The sequence below is a fragment of the Ranitomeya imitator genome, chromosome 5 (genome assembly GCF_032444005.1).
Source record: "Ranitomeya imitator isolate aRanImi1 chromosome 5, aRanImi1.pri, whole genome shotgun sequence".
Taxonomy (NCBI): Eukaryota; Metazoa; Chordata; class Amphibia; order Anura; family Dendrobatidae; genus Ranitomeya; species Ranitomeya imitator.
In genome coordinates, this window is record NC_091286.1 from 360,522,296 (window position 1) to 360,545,492 (window position 23,197).

A 23,197-nucleotide genomic window follows, 5' to 3' on the forward strand; every position below is an offset into this window, starting at 1 on the left:
CCTATACACAATAGGATGATCCCACAGCTCCCCTATACACAGTATGTCACCACTGCTCCCCTCTACACAGTATGATGAGCCCCACTGCTCCCCTCTACACAGTATGATCAGCCCACAGCTCCCCTATACACAGTACGATGAGCCCACAGCTCCCCTATACACAGTTTTATGCCGACAGAGCAGAGAGAAAGTATAATACCCCCCAGAGCTCACCTATATACAGTATAATGGGCCAACAGCTCACCTATGCACGGTATAATGCCTTCATAGCTCCCCTATACATAGTATGATGGGCCCACAGCTCCTGTATATACAGTATGATGTCCCCCACAATTCCCCTGTACACAGTATAATGAGCTAACTGCTCCCTTATACACAGTATAATGCCCTCACGGCTCCCCTATACACAGTATGGTGTGCTCACGGCACTCTTATACACAGTATGATGTCCATTAGAGTTCCCCTATACATAGAATGATGTCCCCATTGGTCCCCCAAAACACAATATAATAGTTAAGTGTTCTGACACTGTGTGTCTCCTGCACTGAGAGTCACACTGCCAGGAGGAAATTAGCTTTATTCCTCACTGCAGCCTTGGGGGAGGCGCTGGCACGGTTTCAGTCACCGCTCTGAGTATAGAGCAGCAGCTGTAACTGGACCTCTTAGGGTATGTGCAAACATTGCGGATTCCCTACGGATTTACTGCGAATTTTGTTGGTTTTGTGTGGATTTCACCTGCGGTTTTACACCTCCAGACTCCTATTAAGGAATAGGTGTAAAACGCTGCGGAATCCGCACAAAGAATTGACATGCTGCGGAAAATAAACCGCTGCATTTCCACACGGTATTTTCCGCAGCATGTGCACTGCGGATTTTGTTTTCCATAGGTTTACATGGTACTGTTCACCGCATGGAAAACTGCTGCGAATCCACAGCCAAATCCACAATATGTGAACATACCCTTAACGCGCCACTCCAGCAGTCAAATAAAAAAAAATGCTGGAGTGATGCTTAAATGTGATGTAGCTTATGGCTTACCCAACTGGTTAGTATAATAAGCCCCCTAGCGCCCCATCCCAGAGAACATCTATTACATGTGATGGAGTACATATAATCTGGTAACCATCTAATAATCAGCCCCCCAGTGCCCTGTCCCCCTCCCCCACCTAAGCCCCCACAACACCCCATCCTCTCACATTTACCACCCAGGGACTATGACTATAATTTTAATGCATTTTATCCCCACTTACCAAAGACGTTTGCAGCAGGACCAGGAAGTATCTGCGTGAGTGAAATGAAGGTGGGCACTAGGACCCAGCGTGCCTGCCCTGAGCCAGTCCCAGCGTGCAGGCAGAGGGAAGAAACCTGCAGCCTGGGAGAAGCTCCTGAGGTCGGTCAGCACAATACACTGCAGGAGGGAGATTTTGCAACAGGCCACTGTGCTGCCAGCGTGCAGAATCTCCGTCAGGCAGGAGAGAAGGCATTTTGCTGCTCTCCTCCTGTGCTGTATTGTGCCTCATGACGGAAGTGGCAGTGCCGGCTCTCAGTGGGCCCCTTCATGTGACAGGGCCCGGGGCGATGGCCCCCTCTGCCCCCCCAGTAGCTACGCTACTGAGTCCTGGGTTCTAATCCCACCCAGGACAACATCTGCAAAGAGTTTGTATGTTCTCTCCGTGTTTGCGTGGGTTTCCTCTGGGTACTCCGGTTTCCTCCCACATTCCAAAGACCTACTGATAGGATATTTAGATTGTGAGCCCCATCGGGGACGGTGCTGATGTGTGCAAACTGTAAAGCACTGCGGAATATGTTAGCGCTGTATAAAAATAAAGATTATTATTATCACCCTTTTTTTTGTATATATTTTGCATGAAAAATGCAGGTGACCTGCCAGTGACCTCAGGTGCAGATTTGGTGCAGATTTTACCTTCGTCAAATCCTGATGCGATCCTGAACGTGGACACATACCCTTAGGCAACTTCCTTTCCTTTGGCAAAATGGGTCAGAAGAGCGATTTGGCGGGCTCTGAAAAGTCCATAATTGTGAGATGTTTTGCAGAGGGATGTAGCAGTCTTGAAATCGCCAAACTTTTGAAGCGTGATCCCCAAACAATCAAGCGTTTCATGGCAAATAGCAAACAGGGTCGCAAGAAGCGTCTGGGCAAAGAAGGCGCAAAATAACTGCCCATGAATTGAGGAAAATCAAGTGTGAAGCTGCCAAGATGCCATTTGCCACCAGTTTTGCCATATTTCAGAGCTGCAACGTTACTGGAGTCACAAAAAGCACAAGGTGTGCGATACTCAGGGACATGGCCAAGATAAGGAAGGCTGAAAACGACCACCTATGAACAAGAAACATAAGATAAAACGTCAAGACTGGGCCAAGAAATATCTTAAGACTGACTTTTCAAAGGTTTTATGGACTGATGAAATGAGTGACTCTTGATGAGCCAGATGGATGGGCCAGAGGCTGGATCAGTAAAAGGCAGAGAGCTCCACTCCGACTCAGACGCCAGCAAGGTGGAGGTAGGGTACTGGTATGGGCTGGTATCATCAAAGATGAACTTGTGGGACCTTTTCGGGTGGAGGATGGAGTGAAGTGCAACTCCCAGACCTACTGCCAGTTTCTGGAAGACAACTTCTTCAAGCAGTGGTACAGGAAGATGTCGGTGTCGTTCAAGAAAAACATGATTTTCATGCAGGACACTGCTTCATCACATGCCTCCAACTACTCCACAGCGTGGCTGGCCAGTAAAGGTCTCAAAGAAGAAAATATAATGACATGGCACCCTTGTTCACCTGATCTGAACCCCATGGAGAACCTGTGGTCCCTCATGAAATGTGATATCTACAGGGAGGGAAAACAGTCCACCTCTCGAAACAGTGTCTGGGAGGCTGTGGTGGCTGCGGCACGCAATATTGATCATAAACAGATCAAGCAACTGACAGAATCTATGGATGGAAGGCTGCTGAGTGTCATCATAAAGAAAGGTGGCTGTATTGATCACTAATTTTTTGGGGTTTTGTTTTTGCATGTCAGAAATGTTTATTTCTAAATTTTGTGCAGTGCTATTGGTGTACCTGGTGAAAATAAACAGGTGAGATGGGAATATATTTGGTTTCTATTAAGTTGCCTAATAATTCTGCACAGTAATAGTTACCTCCACAAACAGATATCCTCCTAAGATAGCCAAATCTAAAAAAAAAACCCACTCCAACTTCCAAAAATATTAAGCTTTGATATTTGAGTCTTTTGGGTTAATTGAGAACGTAGTTGTTGATCAATAATAAAAATAATCCTCTAAAATACAACTTGCCTAATAATTCTACACGCAGTGTAGTGTTCCGCCTGAGGTTTAAAAATTGTAGATGAATTCTTGGAGGTGTAGATTAAAAAAATGGGGTAATTTCTGGGGGTTTCTGCTGTTTTGGCATGTTAGGGGCTGTTCAAATGTGACATGACATCTGCAATCTATTCCACCCAAAATGGCGCTCCAAAATTGAAATGAATCTCCTTCCCTTCCGAGCCTGTCTGTGCAACCAAACAGTAATGCAGTCAATATTTTCCTGTTGCTCTTGTGAAAATGAATAATATGAGGCCAAAACGACATTTTTGTGGGAAAAATATATAGTTTTATTTACACGGCTCAACGTTATAAAATTCTATGAGGCACATGTGGGTTCAAGGTGCTCAGCACACCTTCAAATAAATTCCTTGAGGAGTGTAGTTTCCAAAATGACATCTCCTGTGGTGGGTTTTCACTGTTTAAGCACCTCAGGGGCTCTGCAAATGTGACTTGGCGTTCGCCGTCTGTTCCAGCCAATTTTGTGTTTCAAAAATCAAACGGCGCTCCTTCACGTCCAAGCCCTGCTGTGCACCCAAACAGTAGTTTTTTACCACATAGGGGATATCGGTGTACTCAGGAGAAATCACTCAACAAATTGTATGGCCCATTTTCTCCTGTTACCCTTGCTAAAGTGAAAAGTTTGAGGCTAAAGTTTAACAACATTTTTGTGGGAAAAGGTAAAATTTTCATTTTTTTCTTCCACATTGCTTTAATTCAGTGACACACCTGAAGGGTTAATAAACTTCTTGAAGGTGGTTTTGAGCACTTTGAGAGGTGCAGTATTTAAAATGTTGTCACTTCTGGGAATTCACATAGCCCCTCAAACCCACTTCAAAGTTGTTTTATTGGAAAAATGAGAAATTGCTGATCAACTTTTAACCCTGGAGATACAGGGACAACAAGCAGGTAGGAAGGTGTATTTAAATGATTGGCCCTGCCATGAAGCCCCGAGTGGCGGAACTTAGTTTGAGCAATCAGTCTGTGCTGACAGTCTTTAAAATTGCTCTTCATCATTCACACATAGAAAAAAGGCAGTTTGTCTCACATTTTCATATCTTTAAACAAACAGTAACTGTCATATTTCATTAACCTTGTAAGATAAACCAGACCTGCCGGTTTCCCTTTTTAATTAGCTTCTCGGTTCCTCTGCAACGTTCAGCCCATTGCTAAGCATTAACTAGTGCGATGAAACCAGTAAAGTATTCAGTTAGCAGATGATGCGCCAATATGATCCTCTGCAAGAGCCAAAAAAGTAAGACAAAATTATTTAATTCTGTGATAATTGTTTATTACATAATAATTCTGAATTAGTTGCGACAGCTTCTCAATCTCGTAGTATATAGCAAAATGCACAGGCAAATCCAGCAGATGGCTCATCTGATGGCTGCGACCCTTAATGGCTCCTGTGTCCTCATATTGATGGGCAGCTTTATGGACGATGCAGTCTTTATGGTTTTATGTTTACTGCTCATTTTATCTGGTCAATAAAATTATTCTTAGCTACTTTTTGAACAGCATTTATTAACAATGCCTGCTTATTTCCTATCTGTAAAAATTCAGACACTTGTGCTGAGTTTACTACGAATATACAGAAATCATTCATATTATATGAAAATGTATATTATTTAAGGACAGGTTTTTAAAAATGATTCTGATTGAAATGTTTAGTGTTTGTGGCTTGATTAAAAATGTATGCCTACCCCTGAATACTCTACGAAAATACACGAGCCTGTTCCAGCAGCCACATGGTCAGTAGTCCATGGCCACCGAACCAGAGCCCTTTGAACCTCCTCTTTCTTGGCGGCATTCCCGGGGACTCTTGTGATTAGTGGACCCGGAATGACGTAATGTGTGCGTCACAATGATGACGTTGTACTGAGCCTACCAATCAGAAGAGGCTTGTCGGAGGAGTTTCACAGGCTTCTGGTTTGGCAGCCACAGACTTGACGTCCTGCAAATCTTTTTTTTTTTTTTTTTTTTAAACACGAAATCCATTTCTAACGAATGACTTCTACTAAGGTAGGTTCTGAGCCTTCTACATATGTTGTATATTGAATTGGATAGCACAGTGTGCAGTACGTTTTCTCCAGTGATGTTCACGGGTAGCCAACATATAAATCCACGCAGGGAATTTGATGTTATGTATTGAAAAAAAACTCAGTGGGTTTTCCCTGTAAACTGTTGCCTCTTATTGCTGTCCCTTTATGAACAGCTTATAAAATATGCACTCCCATGCTCACCACCAGAACACGGGACACCGCAGAAAAATGAGATTATACAAGTAAATTACCGTAGAGAATTCTGATGGGAGGGCCTGTACTATATTCACAGATGGCTGGAATGACCTTTTACAGTAATATTCTGAGCACTGTATCATGGCTGCGTCCCCTATAGGGGTCATCACTGACGTGTATGCGAGTCCACCTTTTCCTCATGCAGTCAGTTACATCCGTGTTTATGACTGCCTTGCATGCTCTCTGTGCACATAACAAGCTATTAGTCTACTAAGCAAACAGAACAGTGAATGTCATCATTAGCTGGGCTGGAAGCCTTACCCTCCTGGCTGCTCGTACACACAATCTCTACCTTTTACTCTCCGTGGCCGTTCACACCAATGATGTCTTGTGTTACAGTGCCGGCATGTTGTTCTGCTCGCTACAACTTGGCAGTACTGGCATTACTGGGCTTCTTCATGTTGTACGCACTACGGGTCAATTTAAGTGTAGCTCTGGTGGATATGGTCAACTCAACATCGAGTGAACGAGTAAACGGAAGTGCCAACGTGTGCCCTGACCATTCAACTGGACCCAGCAAACCGCATAACTCCACGGTAAGAAAACTTCCATTATTACAGTGTACTTTTACTCTTGGGTCAATCACAAAGGAATCTGTGCATGATTTCTGAATTGTGCTTTATTACTTCTGCCTCTTTCTTACTTAAACCCTTTCAGACTCAACCGTTTTTATTTTCTTTAAGTTTTTTTTTCCTTCTCTCCTTTCCAAGAGTTATACCGTAACTTTATTTTCCCATTAAGTCATTTGTGGGTAAAAATTTTTTCCATTTTGAATGACACCATTTATTTTATCATATAATGTACTGAAAATGGGAAGTGATTCCAAATGGGATGGAATTCACAAAAAGGCAGCAATTATGCTGCTGTTTTAAAAACAAAACATTCTCTTTTCTATAAAAAAAAAAAAATAAAAATGACCTGGTGATTTTACTCAGGAGTGTTTCTGGGGTCTTAAAAGTCTTAAAAGATCAGGGGCCGAATGTTGCTGCTAAGCCAGAACTGAACATTACCTACGTACTAAAGCACTCTGTAGTCGTTTTATTAATGGTCTAATATACACACACTGACCAATATTACCTAATACAACTGTACACCTACCACTACATGATGGCTAAATTTACCGTAAGCGAACTGTTAAATAAAAAAAAACATAAAAATCCCCACACTATTAAAAAGATCGATATCGGCCCCCATACAGTGACTATATTGTAGTGAAACACGGTTCATTACTTGAAGGGGGCACTTTGGACATTATAACCTTCAAAACATATGGGACATTATTACTGTCATGTATACAAGCCTTATTACTATTATTTAAAGGTTGGGATAATAATAATTTTATGTAATGTGTTGACTCTATATAAATAAAATGATTTATTATTATTAACCCAATCTTTAAATAATAGTAATAAGACCCGTGTACATGACAGTAATAAAGTCCCATATGCTCTGAATGTTAGAATGTCCCAAGTGCCCCCTTCAAGTAATAAGCGACCCAGGGTGCCCCCTTTAAAGTAACACCCCACCCCCAAAAAAAAAAAAAAAACTAAAGGTGCTCCAATCCAAATAAATAATTCCCTCATTCAAAACAAATAAGGTCCTCTGAGGACCTTATTTGCAAAAGTCCTAATTGGGCCCCTTTCCCAGACAGTAAAAAAGTGGTGGGATCACGGCTTATAAGCAGAGTCACAGAAGGGCATAACTCCCAACTTTTAAAGTCAGAGTCATGTGTAAGGGTATGTGCACACGATGCGGATTTTGCTTTGTATCTGTAGCATTTCCGCAGCTGCGGGTCCACAGCAGTTTCCCATGAGTTTACAGTACAATGTAAACCTATGTGAAACAAAAAAACGCTGTGCACATGCTGCGGAAAAAAACGTACGGAAACGCAGCGGTTTACATTCCGCAGCATGTCACTTCTTTCTGCGGATTGCGCAGCGGTTTTACAACTGCTCCAATAGAAAACCGCAGTTGTAAAACCGCAGTGAAATCCGCAGAAAAAATGCAATAAATCCGCAGCGCTTTTGCACTGCGGATTTATCATATTCGCTGCGGAAAAATCCGCAGTGGACCAGAATACATGTGCACATAGCCTAAGAGCACATATTACCGCCCTCAAACGAATCATCATCAAGGGGTGGCGCTGACATCACTCGTACTGCTTTTAGGGTATGTTTCCACGGGGCCTATTCCTTCAGTATTTACTGCGGCTTGGACGCTGTATACAGCCGCAGCGTCCAATCCGCACGTCCAGATGTTACAGCATAGTTAAGGAGATTTTATGAAATCCCATCTCCGCTATGCGTACAAAAACGCAGGTGGCAAACCTGCATAATCGGACATGCAGCGCGTCTTTATAGACTGCAGCATGTCTATTTATCTTGCGGAGACGCTCAGAGTATGTGCACATGTTGCAGATTTGCCTTCAAAATTTTTTGCACAGAATCTGCACCTCTTGGCGGAACACGCAGGTAAAAATCTGTGCGGATTTGATGCGTTTTTTCATACGGATTTGTATTCGGTTTTATAACCTAAATAAAGATCTATTACTTAAAAAAAATTGTGATGTCATTTCTTTGTCCAACCTCTTATTTCACATACTACATGGAAGAATAGTGTTTACACAGACAGATATAGATAGATAATAGAAAAAATGGTACGTAAATAGTTAAAGAGACACACACACACATACACACAAAATCTGCACGCAATATCTTCAATTTAAAAGAAAAATGTCGTGGGCTCCCGCACAATTTTCTGTGCCAGAGAGGGAAAGCCGACGGCCTGGGACCAATATTTCTAGTCTGGGAATGGGTTAAAACACATGGAGCTTCCGAGCCTATGAATATCAGCCTGGAGCTGTATATTTAGCCTTTACTGGCTATTAAAATAGGGGGACCCCAAGAAAAATGACATGGGGACACCCCTATAATTTATAGTCAGAAAGGCTATGCAGACAGCTGCGGGCTAATTCATAGCCTAAAAAAAGGCCATGGTTATTGGGCTTCCCCCCCGGCTAAAAATACCAGCACCCAGCCTCCCCAGAATTGGCGCATCTGTACACTGTAATTCTGGCACTTAGCCTCTCTCTTCCCACTGCCATATGGGGTAATAAGGGGTTAATGTCACCATTGATTGTAAGGTGACATTAAGCATGGTTAATAATGGAGGTGTCAATAAGACACCTATCCATTATTAATCCTATAGTTATTAATGGGTTAAAAAAAAGACAGCCAGAAAAAAAAGTATTTTAACCCCTTTCTGCCATCGGACGTACTATTCCGTCCATGTGGGGTGGGCCCTAATTCCAAATGACGGAATAGTACATCCAGCGTGATCGGCCGCGCTCATGGGGGGGGGGGGGCGCGGCCGGGTGTCAGCTGCCTATCGCAGCTGACATCCGGTGCTATGTGCCAGGAGCGGTCACGGACCGCCCCGACACATTAACCCCCGGCACACCGCGATCAAACATGATTGCGGTGTGCGGGCGGTATAGGGAAGCATCGCGCATGGAGGGGGCTCCCTGCGGGCTTCCCTGAGACCCCCGCAGCAACGCGATGTGATCTCCTTACCTCCCTCCCTGTAGCAGGCCCGGATCCAAGATGGCCGCGGCATCCGGGTCCTGCAGGGAGGGAGGTGGCTTACCAAGTGCCTGCTCAGAGCAGGCGCTTGGTAAGCCTGCAGTGCTCTAAGTCGGATCACTGATCTGACAGAGTGCTGTGCAAACTGTCAGATCAGTGATCTGTGATGTTCCCCACCTCCCCCCCCCCCCCCCCCCCAGGACAAAGTAAAAAAGTTTTTTAAAAAAATTCCCACATGCGTAAAAAATAAAAATAAAAAAAAATAATTCCTAAATAAAGAAAAGAAAAAAAAATATTATTGCCATAAATACATTTCTTTATCTAAATAAAAAAAAAAACAATAAAAGTACATATATTTAGTATCGTACTGACCCGTCGAATAAAACTGCTTTATCAATTTTACCAAACGCGGAACGGTATAAACGCCTCCCCCAAAAGAAATTCATGAATAGCTGGTTTTTGGTCATTCTGCATCACAAAAATCGGAATAAAAAGCGATCAAAAAATGTCACGTGCCCGAAAATGTTACCAATAAAAACGTCAACTCGTCCCGCAAAAAACAAGACCTCACATGATTCTGTGGACTCAAATATGGAAAAATTATAGCTCTCAAAATGTGGTAACGCAAAAAATATTTTTTGCAATAAAAAGCGTCTTTCAGTGTGTGACGGCTGCCAATCATAAAAATCCGCTAAAAAACCCGCTATAAAAGTAAATCAAACCCCCCTTCATCACCCCCTTAGTTAGGGAAAAATTAAAAAATTAAAAAAATGTATTTCCATTTTCCCGTTAGGGTTGGGGCTAGGGTTAAGGCTACAGTTAGGGTTGGGGCTAAAGTTAGAGTTAGGGTTGGGGCTAAAGTTAGGGTTAGGGTTTGGATTGGACAACAACTTTTGGGGTCCAATTTCTCCTGTTACCCTAAAAATTTAGATCATGTACTCACCGAACTCCCCTGCGGTGTTGTGTGGTTTGAGTCGCTGGCCATGGTTTTGCAAGATAAATTCTGTAAGGAAAAAGTTAAAAAATTATTACATTAACAGAATCCTCAGCCACATAGAAGAAAATAACCTAAAATCCATAAATAAACATTACGACCACAACGAACAGTGCACTCATAGTACAATGCCAACAGAACAAGCGCTGAGCAAACACCGCCATACATTGAAAAAAAAACAATGGCAGAGACGACACAATGGCAGAGTACAGCAAAAACAGAATACAAAAATTCCCAGAAAAGATAACCAAAAAATAAACAGCCACTATGAAAAAAATCAAAAAATAACAAATATACCTTTTTGTTTTAAATAAATAATTTACTAGCTATTGAACCCGTTCTACGCCCGGGTGGCGAGCATTTATATTGTTATATGGTCTCCATCCTGTCATGTGCTGCTCCATCCTGCGTCCCCATCCTGTCATATGCTGCTCCATCCTGCGTCCCCATCCTGTCATGTGCTGCTCCATCCTGCGTCCCCATCCTGTCATGTGCTGCACCCATCCTGCGTCCCCATCCTGTCATGTGCTGCTCCATCCTGCGTCCCCATCCTGTCATGTGCTGCTCCCATCCTGCGCCCCCATTCTGACATGTGCTGCTCCGATCCTGCTCCCCAATTCTGACATGTGCTGCACCCATCCTACGCCTCCATTCTGACGTGCTGCACCCATCCTGCGCCTCCATTCTGACATGTGCTGCACCCATCCTGCGCCTCCATTCTGACATGTGCTGCACCCATCCCGCGCCTCCATTCTGTCATTTGCTGCTCTCATCCTGCGCCCCCATCCTGTCATGTGCTGCTCCCATCCTGCTCCCCCGTTCTGTCATGTGCTGCTTCCATCCTGCACCCCCTGTTCTGTCATGTGCTGCTGCCATCCTGCACCCCCGTTCTGTCATGTGCTGCTCCCATCCTGCGCCACCGTTCTTTAATTTGCTGCTCCCATCCATATGCCCCATACGCTGCTCCATAAAGGTTTATGGCCCCCATAAGATGCTCCATAGTATATGCCCCGTACACTGCTCCATAAAGATTTATGGCCCCCATAAAATGCTCCATAGTATATGCCCTCGTACACTGCTCCATTATGGTTGATGGCCCCATAAGATGCTCCATGGTATATGCCCCCGTACACTGCTCCATTATGGTTTATGGCCCCCATAAGATGCTCCATGGTATATGCCCCCGTACACTGCTCCATAAAGGTTTATGGCCCCCATAAGATGCTCCATGGTATATGCCCCCGTACACTGCTCCATAAAGGTTGATGGCCCCCATAAGATGCTCCATGGTATATGCCCCCGTACACTGCTCCATTATGGTTGATGGCCCCCATAAGATGCTCCATTGTATATGCCCCGTATGCTGCTGCAATATATATATAAAAAAAAAAAAATACCATACTCACCTATCGTTGCTGGGCGTCGAGTGCTGGGGGGCCTGAGCAGGCGGGGACACCGGCGCGCTGTGGGGGTCAGGTGCCGGTATCGCCGCTAGCTCAGGCCCCCGACACTTGCTATATCACCTGGCCCCGTTCCACCGCTGCGCGCCGCCATCTTCCGGGTCCTCTGGCTGTGACTGGTCAGTCAGAGGGCGGCGCGCATTAAGCGCTTCATCGCGCCCTCTGAACTTAACGTCACAGGCAGATGACCGGGACACGGAGACGGAGCCGCACGCAGCGCTGGAACGGGGGACAGGTGAATATAGCCGATACTTACCCTCCTGGCGGTCCCTGCCTCTCCGTTGGAGATCGCGGTGTGCGTTCAATGTTTACGCATACCGCAATCTCCTGGGAGCGTCACTCTGTGGGGTCCAGACTGCGCTTGCGCAGTCTATAAAGGCTTTGGACAGAGTGACGCTCCCAGCATTATATTATAGATTTCCAGAAAAGCCACAAGAAAAGGAAATCCATTATAAACCACCATACTTTACAATTTTCTTAAAAAACAACAAAGCCAAGATAACGCCATTCGGTTACATATAACCCCAGAAATACATCAGAACCTGATAAGAAAAAGAACATTTCTACCCAAAAAAAAACCCCACAGTGGAACAACCACATGCAATACAGAACAACCCATAATTAATTTAAAGCCCCATAAATTCATAGGAAAACAAAAAAAAAAAAATGTGAAAAGAAAAGTCAATCCTGGATAGACCACCATACTTTACAATAAAACCAACAAGGCCGGAGACAATGAAACGCCATCATAACGCCAAACATACATCCGAAACAGATAATAAAAAAACACCAATTTCCATTAATCAACCACAGTATAGCCGGATTAAAGGACAGAACAAACATTAATAAAACCTCCACAACTTGCAATACAAATTTTTTAAAATAAAACACCAAGAAAATGCGCAGAATACATTCTATACTTACATCTCTTGAAAGAAGATGGGAGAGAGCTTTACTGGTGTGTGTCCTATGCTGCAGCCAACTGACAAACAATGCATCAACCTTTATTTTATATATGGGTTGTTTTGTCACTGTCTAGACACCGTCTAGACACTTTATTTTGTTATTTATTTTATTTAACGACGCATTCGTCGCACAACGCACTGCAACGCAAGCACTTGCGTCGCTTGCGTCAATTGGTTTCTATGGGATTTTGAACGACTTGACGACGCAAGAGCGACGCACGCGTTTTTTTTTTTAAATTTTGACGCTACAAAAATGCAACATTTGCCGCCCCGACAGGTGTGGCAAAACGACGCATGCGTCGTAAAACGCATGAAAACGCATGTCCATGCGCCCCCAATGATAAAGATAGGGGCGCATGACGCATGCGTCGAGATGCGTGACGACGCTGCGCCGAAAGGCGCAAATGTGAACGTACCCTTAATAGGACTCGGTATGAATAGTCATTCTTTGCTGACTAAGCGCAAGCACTCAGTGCTTCATGGCAGGGTCAATCATTTAAATACACCTTCCCACTTGCTTATTCTTCCTCAATCTCCACCCCCTCCCCTGTTTAATTGACAGCTCTGGCTTTATAGAAAAAGTTCAGCGCTCAGAAGTGTTGGTGTTTTTTTTTTTTTTTTTTTTTTTGCATGATATTGATTTTTAAAAACAACTTTGTTAATGTCAATGCTTACTTTATTATTTCAATACCTTAAAGGGCAAGAAGTATGAATGGGATGCATATACTCAAGGCTGGATACTTAGTTCCTTCTTCTACGGATACATTCTCACTCAAATCCCTGGTGGATACTTGGCTGGCAGAATTGGTGGCAAACTGTTGCTGGGATTCGGCATTCTGGGCACGGCAGTATTCACTTTACTTACTCCATTAGCTGCGGATTTAGGTGCTGGATACCTTATAGCAGTAAGAGTGCTGGAAGGGCTTGGAGAGGTAAGAGTTTTTGTTTGTTTGTTTTCAGGGGGAATTTTTGTTTTACACCAGAAAATATGAAGCTGTTTTCTAACCAGTGTGAGAGCTTTGTTTTGAATACATGACAGGTCCACCCTTGTGTTAGTGAGGACTCCGTTCACATTGCACACTGATGCATTTCCTTTGTATTCGCGGTATGAGTAGAGGTCACTTGGCTACATGTATGTGATTGTCATGGGTGCGGTCAAGTGCCAACTATATTGTGATCTGCTTCTCTCTGCAGTACACTGACAAGCTAGGTGAGACTAGTCAGCACATGACCCAAAGTGTGCGAATGTCATACGTATGGTCACCCGCTTACTCTGCATTTCACACTATCACAATTCAGCAGTCACACTGGGTCACTAACTGTAGACTTTTCAGCCGAGAAAACTCCTTTAGGCTAAGTGCACACGTTGCAGAATTGCCGCGGAAATTCTGCGCCTCCTGCCGCGGGTATATCTCATGCGGAATTGGCATGCATATTCCCGCAGTAAACTAGCGTTTTGCAAGCATAATTAGCTTGCAGAATGCTAGCGTTTTCAAAGCGATCTGTAGCATCGCTTGGAAAGCTGATTGACAGGTTGGTCACACTTGTCAAACAGTGTTTGACAAGTGTGACCAACTTTTTACTATTGATGCAGCCTATGCCGCATCAATAGTAAAAGATAGAATGTTAAAAATAATTTTAAAAAAATTTAAAAAATGGTTATACTCACCTACCGCAAACAGCCGATCTCCTCAGCGGCTTCCGTTCCTGTAGATGGTGTGTGCAGGACCTTCGATGACGTCGCGGTCACCTGACCGTCGTGGTCATGTGACCACGACGTCATCGCAGGTCATTCACACACCATCTACAGGAACGGAAGCGGCCGCGTGCAGCGCTGAGAGGCAGGAAGACTCCGGGGGCCATCGAAGGTGAGTATATCACGATTTTTTTATTTTAATTCTTCCCGCATGGTGGGCATAGCCCCATGTGGGAAGTAAGCAGATCAATGCATTCCTAAGTGTGCGGAATCCCCGCGATTCCGCAAATTTAATTAACATGCTGCGTTTTTTTCTGGAATGTGAATCCGCTCCGGAAAAAAATGCAGCATGTGCACAAAAAATGCGGATTGCATTCTATTAAATAGGATGCTTAATGTGAGCGTTTTTTTTGCGGTTTTATAGCGTTTTTGTAGCGAAAAAACGCGAAAAATTTGCTATGTGCGCACACAGCCTTAAAGTGAACGATTCAGCTTATACAGGCTGACCAATCCGCTGGCAGCATGTATCGGACAATGGCTGTATGATATCAGCCAGGTAGATTTTAATCCGAAACATTGCATCATACTGTAAAAATACTGTAAAAAGCCACCTGGGACCGAGACCACGCTTAGATTATTCCGATAGGCGGCTTAGCCCACCCACCGCCCTGGATTGACAGGTCGCTGTCTACGTGTGTGTATAGTCCACCACGGCGTTTCAGAGTCAAACATAACTGTCTAAGATCGTACAGCCAGTGTCTGATACCCAATCCTCGGGCATCATGTATCAGCTGACAGGTTCACTTTAAAGGGAGGGAAAAAATATTTAATCCAGATTGAATTTTTATGAAGCGCTCACTTTGTGTTACTGGTCAGAAAGATTATGGCGATGCCAAATAGATATAGATAACTAGATATAGATATCTATATCTGTAGATATAGTTATATACCGTATATACTCGAGGATAAGCCGACCCGAGTATAAGCCGACCCCTCCCCTAATTTGCCACAAAAAACTGGGAAAACTTAATGACTCCAGTGTAAGCCCAGGGTGGAAAATGCAGCAGCTACCGGTAAATGTCAAAAGTAAAAATAGATACCAATACAAGTAAAATTAATTGAGACATCAGTAGGTTAAGTGTTTTTGAATATCCATATTGAATCAGGAGCCCCATATAATGCTCCATAAAGTTCCAGATGGGCCCCATAAGATGCTCCATATTAACCCCTTCCCGACCTTTGACGCATACGCTGCGTCATGAAAGTCGGTGCCATTCCGACCCATGACGCAGCATATGCGTCATGGAAAGATCGCGTCCCTGCAGGCCGGGTGAAAGGGTTAACTCCCATTTCACCCGATCTGCAGGGACAGGGGGAGTGGTAGTTTAGCCCAGGGGGGGTGGCTTCACCCCCTCGTGGCTACGATCGCTCTGATTGGCTGTTGAAAGTGAAACTGCCAATCAGAGCGATTTGTAATATTTCACCTAAAAAACTGGTGAAATATTACAATCCAGCCATGGCCGATGCTGCAGTATCATCGGCCATGGCTGGAAACACTTATGTGCACCCACCCCACTCCTCCGATCGCCCCCCCAGCCCCCCGATCTGTGGTCCGCTCCCCTCCGTCCTGTGCTCCGCTCCCCCGTCCTCCTGTCCGCTTCCCCGTGCACCAATCACACCCCCTGTGCTGCAATCAAACCCCCCCGCACTCCGATCCCCCCCCCGCACACAGCGACCCCCCCCCCGTGCTCCGATCCACCCCCCCCGCACAGCGATCCCTCACCCCGTGCTCCAATCCTCCCCCGTGCTCCAATCCTCCCTCCCGTGTTCCGATCCACCCCCCCCCCATGATCCGATCCACCCCCCCGTGCTCCGACGCCCCCCCCGTGCCCTGATCTCCCCCCCCTTATACTTACCTGGCCGCCCGAGGTCCGTCCGTCTTCTTTCCTGGGCGCCGCCATCTTCCAAAATGGCGGGCGCATGTGCAGTGCGCCCGCCGAATCTGCCGGCCGGCAGATTCGTTCCAGAGTGAATTTTGATCACTGAGATATATCCTATCTCAGTGATCAAAATAAAAAAAATAGTAAATGACCCCCCCCTTTGTCACCCCCATAGATAGGGACAATAAAAAAAATAAAGAATTTTTTTTTTTTCACTAAGGTTGGGGTAAGAACTAGGGTTAGGGTTAGGGGTAGGGTTAGGGGTAGGGTTAGGGGTAGGGGTAGGGGTAGGGTTAGGGCTAGGGTTAGGGCTAGGGTTAGGGGTAGGGGTAGGGTTAGGGCTAGGGTTAGGGTTAGGGGTAGGGTTAGGGCTAGGGTTAGGGTTTCGGTATGTGCACACGTATTCTGGTCCTATGCGGATTTTTCCGCAGCGGATTTGAAAAATCCACAGTGCTAAACCGCTGCCGATTTATCGTGGATTTACCGCGGTTTTTCTGCGCATTTCACTGCGGTTTTACAACTGCGATTTTCTATTGGAGCAGTTCTAAAACCGCTGCGGAATCCGCAGAAAGAAGTGACATGCTGCGGAATGTAAACCGCTGCGTTTCCGTGCAGTTTTTCCGCAGCATGTGTACAGCGATTTTTGGTTCCCATAGGTTCACATTGAACTGTACACTCATGGGAAACTGCTGCGGATCCGCAGCGTTTTCCGCAGCGTGTGCACATACCTTTAGAATTCGGCTATGTGCACACGGTGCGGATTGGCCGCTGCGGATTCGCAGCAGTGTTCCATCGGGTTTACAGTACCATGTAAACATATGGAAAACCAAATCCGCTGTGCCCATGGTGCAGAAAATACCGCGCGGGAACGCTGCGTTGTATTTTCCGCAGCATGCCAATTCTTTGTGCGGATTCCGCAGCGTTTTACACCTGTTCCTCAATAGGAATCCGCAGGTGAAATCCGCACAAAAAACACTGGAAATCCACGGTAAATCCACAGGTAAAACGCAGTGCCTTTTACCCGCGGATTTTTCAAAAATGATGCTGAAAAATCTCATACGAATCCGCAACGTTGGCACATAGCCTTAGAGTTGGGTTGGAATTAGGGTTGTGGTTAGGGTTAGGGGTGTGTTGGGGTTAGGGTTGTGGTTAGGGGTGTGTTGGGGTTAGGGTTGTGATTAGGGTTACGGCTACAGTTGGGATAAGGGTTAGGGGTGTGTTGGAGGTAGAATTGAGGGGTTTCCACTGTTTAGGCACTTCAGGGGGTCTCCAAACGCAACATGGCGCCACCATTGATTCCAGCCAATCTTGTATTCAAAAATTCAAATGGTGCTCCCTCACTTCCGAACCCCGACGTGTGCCCAAACAGTGGTTTACCCCCACATATGGGGTACCAGCATACTCAGGACAAACTGCGCAACAATTACTGGGGTCCAATTTCTCCTGTTACCCTTGAGAAAATAAAAAATTGCTTGCTAAAACATCATTTTTGAGGAAAGAAAAATGATTTTTTATTTTCACGGCCCTGCGTTGTAAACGTCTGTGAAGCACTTGGGGGTTCAAAGTGCTCACCACATATCTAGATAAGTTCCTTGGGGGGTCTAGTTTCCAAAATGGGGTCACTTGTGGGGGGTTTCTACTGTTTAGGCACACCAGGGGCTCTGCAAACGCAATGTGACGCCCGCAGACCATTCCATCAAAGTCTGCATTTCAAAAGTCACTACTTCCCTTCTGAGCCCCCACGTGTGCCCAAACAGTGGTTTACCCCCACACATGGGGTATCAGCGTACTCAGGAGAAACTGGACAACAACTTTTGTGGTCCAATTTCTCCTGTAACCCTTGGGAAAATAAAAAATTCTGGGCTAAAAAATTATTTTTGAGGAAAGAAAACGTATTTATTATTTTCACTGCTCTGTGTTATGAACTTCTGTGAAGCACTTGGGGGTTCAAAGTGCTCACCTCACATCTAGATAAGTTCCTTTCGGGGTCTAGTTTCCAAAATGGGGTCACTTGTGGGGGGTTTCTACTGTTTAGCCACATCAGGGGCTCTGCAAACGCAACGTGACGCCCGCAGAGCATTCCATCAAAGTCTGCATTTCAAAACGTCACTACTTCACTTCCGAGCCCCAGCATGTGCCTAAACAGTGGTTTACCCCCACATATGGGGTATCAGCGTACTCAGGAGAAACTGGACAACAACTTTTGGGGTCAAATTTCTCCTGTTACCCTTGGGAAAATAAAAAATTGCGGGCTAAAATTCATTTTTGAGAAAATAATTTTTGTTTTTTATTTTCATGGCTCTGCGTTATAAACTTCTGTGAAGCACTTGAGGGTTCAAAGTGCTCACTACACATCTAGATTAGTTCCTTTGGGGGTCTAGTTTCCAAAATGGGGTAATTTGTGGGGGATCTCCAATGTTTAGGCACACAGGGGCTCTCCAAACGCGACATGGTGTCCGCTAATGATTGGAGATAATTTTCCATTTAAAAAGCCAAATGGCGTGCCTTCCCTTCTGAGCCCTGCCGTGCGCCCAAACAGTGGTTTACCCCCACATATGGGGTATCTGCATACTCAGGACAAACTGGACAACAACATTTGTGGTCCAATTTCTCCTATTACCATTGGCAAAATAGGAAATTCCAGGCTAAAAAATCATTTTTGAGAAAAGAAAAATTATTTTTTATTTTCATGGCTCTGCATTATAAACTTCTGTGAAGCACCTGGGGGTTTAAAGTGCTCAGTATGCATCTAGATAAGTTCCTTGGGGGGTCTAGTTTCCAAAATGGGGTCACTTGTGGGGGAGCTCCATTGCATAGGCACACAGGGGCTCTCCAAATGCGACATGGTGTCCGCTAACAATTGGAGCTAATTTTCCATTCAAAAAGTTAAAAGGCGCGCCTTCCCTTCCGAGCCCTGCCGTGTGCCCAAACAGTGGTTTACCCCCACATATGAGGTATCGGCGTACTCGGGAGAAATTGCTCAACAAATTTTAGGATCCATTTTATCCTATTGCCCATGTGAAAATGAAAAAATTGAGGCGAAAATAAATTTTTTGTGAAAAAAAAGTACTTTTTCATTTTTACGGATCAATTTGTGAAGCACCTGAGGGTTTAAAGTGCTCACTAGGCATCTAGATAAGTTCCTTGGGGGGTCCAGTTTCCAAAATGGGGTCACTTGTGGGGGAGCTCCAATGTTTAAGCACACAGGGTCTCTCCAAACGCGACATGGTGTCCGCTATCAATGGAGATAATTTTTCATTCAAAAAGTCAAATGGCGCTCCTTCCCTTCCGAGCCTTACCATGTGCCCAAACAGTGGTTTACCCCCACATGTGAAGTATCGGTGTACTCAGGAGAAATTGCCAAACAAATTTTAGGATCCATTTTATCCTGTTGTCCACGTGAAAATGAAAAAATTGAGGCTAAAAGAATTTTTTTGTGAAAAAAAAGTACTTTTTCATTTTTACGGATCAATTTGTGAAGCACCTGGGGGTTTAAAGGGCTCACTATGCATCTAGATAAGTTCCTTGGGGCGTCTAGTTTCCAAAATGGGGTCACTTGTGGGGGAGCTCCAATTTTTAGGCACACGGGGGCTCTCCAAATGTGACATGGTGTCCGCTAAAGAGTGCAGCCAATTTTTCATTCAAAAAGTCAAATGGCGCTCCTTCCCTTCCAAGCCCTGCCGTGCGCCCAAACAGTGGTTTACCCCCACATATGAGGTATCAGCGTACTCAGGACAAATTGGACAACAACGTACGTGGTTCAGTTTCTCCTTTTACCATTGGGAAAATAAAAAAATTGTTGCTGAAAAATCATTTTTGTGACTAAAAAGTTAAATGTTCATTTTTTCCTTCCATGTTGCTTCTGCTGCTGTGAAGCACCTGAAGGGTTAATAAACTTCTTGAATGTGGTTTTGTGCACCTTGAGGGGTGCAGTTTTTAGAATGGTGTCACTTTTGGGTATTTTCAGCCATTTAGACCCCTCAAACTGACTTCAAATGTGAGGTGGTCCCTAAAAAAAATGGTTTTGTAAATTTCGTTGTAAAAATGAGAAATCGCTGGTCAAATTTTAACCCTTATAACTTCCTAGCAAAAAAAAATTTTGTTTCCAAAATTGTGCTGATGTAAAGTAGACGTGTGGGAAATGTTATTTATTAACTATTTTGTGTCACATAACTCTCTGGTTTAACAGAATAAAAATTCAAAATGTGAAAATTGCGAAATTTTCCAAATTTTCGCCAAATTTCCGTTTTTATCTTAAATAAACACAGAATTTATTGACCTAAATTTACCACTAACATGAAGCCCAATATGTCACGAAAAAACAATCTCAGAACCGCTAGGATCCATTGAAGCGTTCCTGAGTTATTACCTCATGAAGTGACACTGGTCAGAATTGCAAAAAACGGCAAGGTCTTTAAGGTCAAAATAGGCTGGGTCATGAAGGGGTTAAAATGTGCCCCATGTCATGCTGCACAAATGTTGATTATGGCCAAATAAGATGCTCCATACAGACATTTTCCCCATATAATGCTCCACAAATGCTGATTATGGCCCTATAAGATGCTCCATAGACACATTTGCCCCGTCTAATGCTTCACAAATGCTGATTATGGCTCCATGAGATGCTTCATATAGATATTTGCCCCATATAATGCTGCACATGGCCCCATAGAGATATTTGCCCCATATAATGCTGCACATGGCCCCATACATATATTTGCGCCATATAATGCTGCACAGGGCCCCATAAGATGCTCCATACAGACATTTGCCCCATATACTGTTGCTGCGATTAAAAAAAAAAAAAAAAAAAAAATGACATACTCACTCACCTCTCAGGCCCCCGACACTTGCTATATTCACCGGTCCGCGTTCCACCGACGGCCGCTGCTGTGTCTTCCCTGTCCTCCGCACTGACGCTCAGGCAGAGGGCGGCGCGCACACTAATCGCGTCACTGCGCCATCTGACCTGAGCGTCACTGCAGAGGACGAGGAAGACACAGCGGCAGCCGTCGGTAGAACGAGGAACGGGTGATTATCGCGCATTGCGTTATACTTACCTGCTGCGGCGCGGTGCAGTCCCTAGTTCTCTGGCGCTGGCAGCTTCTTCCTGTATTGAGTGGTCACATGGTACCGCTCAATACAGTAATGAATATGCAGCTCCACCCCTATGGGAGTGGAGTCGGGTCCATATTCATGTGATGTACCATGTGGCCGCTCACTACAGGAAGAAGCTGCCGGCACCTGGAGAACCAGGGATGTGCAGGGACCGCGCCAGGGCAGGTCAGTATTATTAGACAGCTGCCGCTCCCCTCCCCTGCTGACCCCTGGGTATGATGAGAGGGGCAATTTCAGCCTAAAAAATATATATATGTTTTTGGCAAGGCCAGCTTACCGCTTTGAAGAAACAGGAATATATTCAACCTCTGGTTACAGTTTGCCTGGAAAACGGATTGGGACAAATCCACACATGTAAAGAAAAAACTTTTTGTTTCCCCAGCGATCAGTCCAATGGTGGAGTAAAATATACCTTTTATTTATCCATTAAAAAGTTCCAGATTTCTTCAGTTACAATATTGCATACATTCAATCCCTTCTGGACGACATGTTTCGACACCACATGTCTTCCTCCAGGTTCTGATGCGTTTCCACTGCAGATATGCACTACAAATGTATGTGCAATTTTTTTTTTTTTTTTTTATCTGCAGATTTTCTGCATCTATTGCAAGTCTATGATAAAAAAATCTGCACATAAGAGAGCAAGAGAACCTGCGAGAGAATTTGGTATGTTGCAGAGTTAAAACACGTACCACAGGTCTGTTTCCGCTGAGTAAAAAGAAAAGCACAGAGGCATGAGATTTCTATAAATCCCATCTACTTTGCTGGAACTGTAAAGGCCCCGTCACACATAGCGACGCTGCAGCGATACCGACAACGATCCGGATCGCTGCAACGATCCCGAGGTCCCCGGTAACCAGGGTAAACATCGGGTAACTAAGCGCAGGGCCGCGCTTAGTAACCCGATGTTTACCCTGGTTACCATCCTAAAAAGTAAAAAAACAAACGCTACATACTTACCTTCCGCTGTCTGTCCTCGGCGCTCTGCTTCTCTGGTCTGGCTGTGAGCGCCGGGCAGCCAGAAAGCAGAGCGGTGACGTCACCGCTCTGCTTTCCGGCTGACCGACGCTCACAGCCAGAGCAGGAGGAGAGCAGAGCACAGCGCTGGAGGACAGACAGCGGTAGGTAAGTATGTAGCGTTTGTTTTTTTACTTTTAGGATGGTAACCAGGGTAAACATCGGGTTACTAAGCGCGGCCCTGCGCTTAGTTACCCGATGTTTACCCTGGTTACCATCCAAAAAGTAAAAAAAAAACAAACACTACATACTTACCTACAGCCGTCTGTCCTCCAGCGCTGTGCTCTGCTCTCCTCCTGTACTGGCTGTGAGCGTCGGTCAGCTGGAAAGCAGAGCGGTGACGTCACCGCTCTGCTTTCCGGCCGCTGTGCTCACAGCCAGTACAGGAGGAGAGCAGAGCACAGCGCTGGAGGACAGACAGTGGTAGGTAAGTATGTAGTGTTTGTTTTTTTTTACTTTTAGGATGGTAACCAGGGTAAACATCGGGTTACTAAGCGCGGCCCTGCGCTTAGTAACCCGATGTTTACCCTGGTTACCAGCGAAGACATCGCTGAATCGGCGTCACACACGCCGATTCAGCGATGTCAGCGGGACCTCAACGATCAAAAAATGGCCCAGGCCATTCCGACACGACCAGCGATCTCACCGCAGGGGCCTGATCGCTGCTACGTGTCACACATAGCGAGATCGCTACTGAGATCGCTGTTGCGTCACAAAACTTGTGACTCAGCAGCGATCTCGCTAGCGATCTCGCTATGTGTGATGGGGCCTTAAGACCCTCCATTTCTG

The 23,197-nt window shown here is 45.0% G+C and overlaps 1 protein-coding gene across 2 annotated transcripts in view; it reads left to right on the forward strand.

Annotated features, from left to right (window-relative positions):
- Positions 1-23,197, forward strand: part of SLC17A5 (solute carrier family 17 member 5) — a 75,888-nt gene that overhangs the window by 21,063 nt on the left and 31,628 nt on the right. The window contains exons 1-3 of one of the 2 annotated variants that reach the window (XM_069726558.1): positions 4,497-4,595; positions 5,977-6,173; positions 13,336-13,569. In XM_069726558.1, coding sequence (XP_069582659.1) covers positions 4,571-4,595; positions 5,977-6,173; positions 13,336-13,569 — 456 coding nt within the window. In that variant the 5' untranslated portion in view covers positions 4,497-4,570. Of the gene's footprint in view, positions 1-4,496; positions 4,596-5,976; positions 6,174-13,335; positions 13,570-23,197 lie in introns of those variants that run through there. The other variant, XM_069726557.1, reaches the window with a different exon arrangement.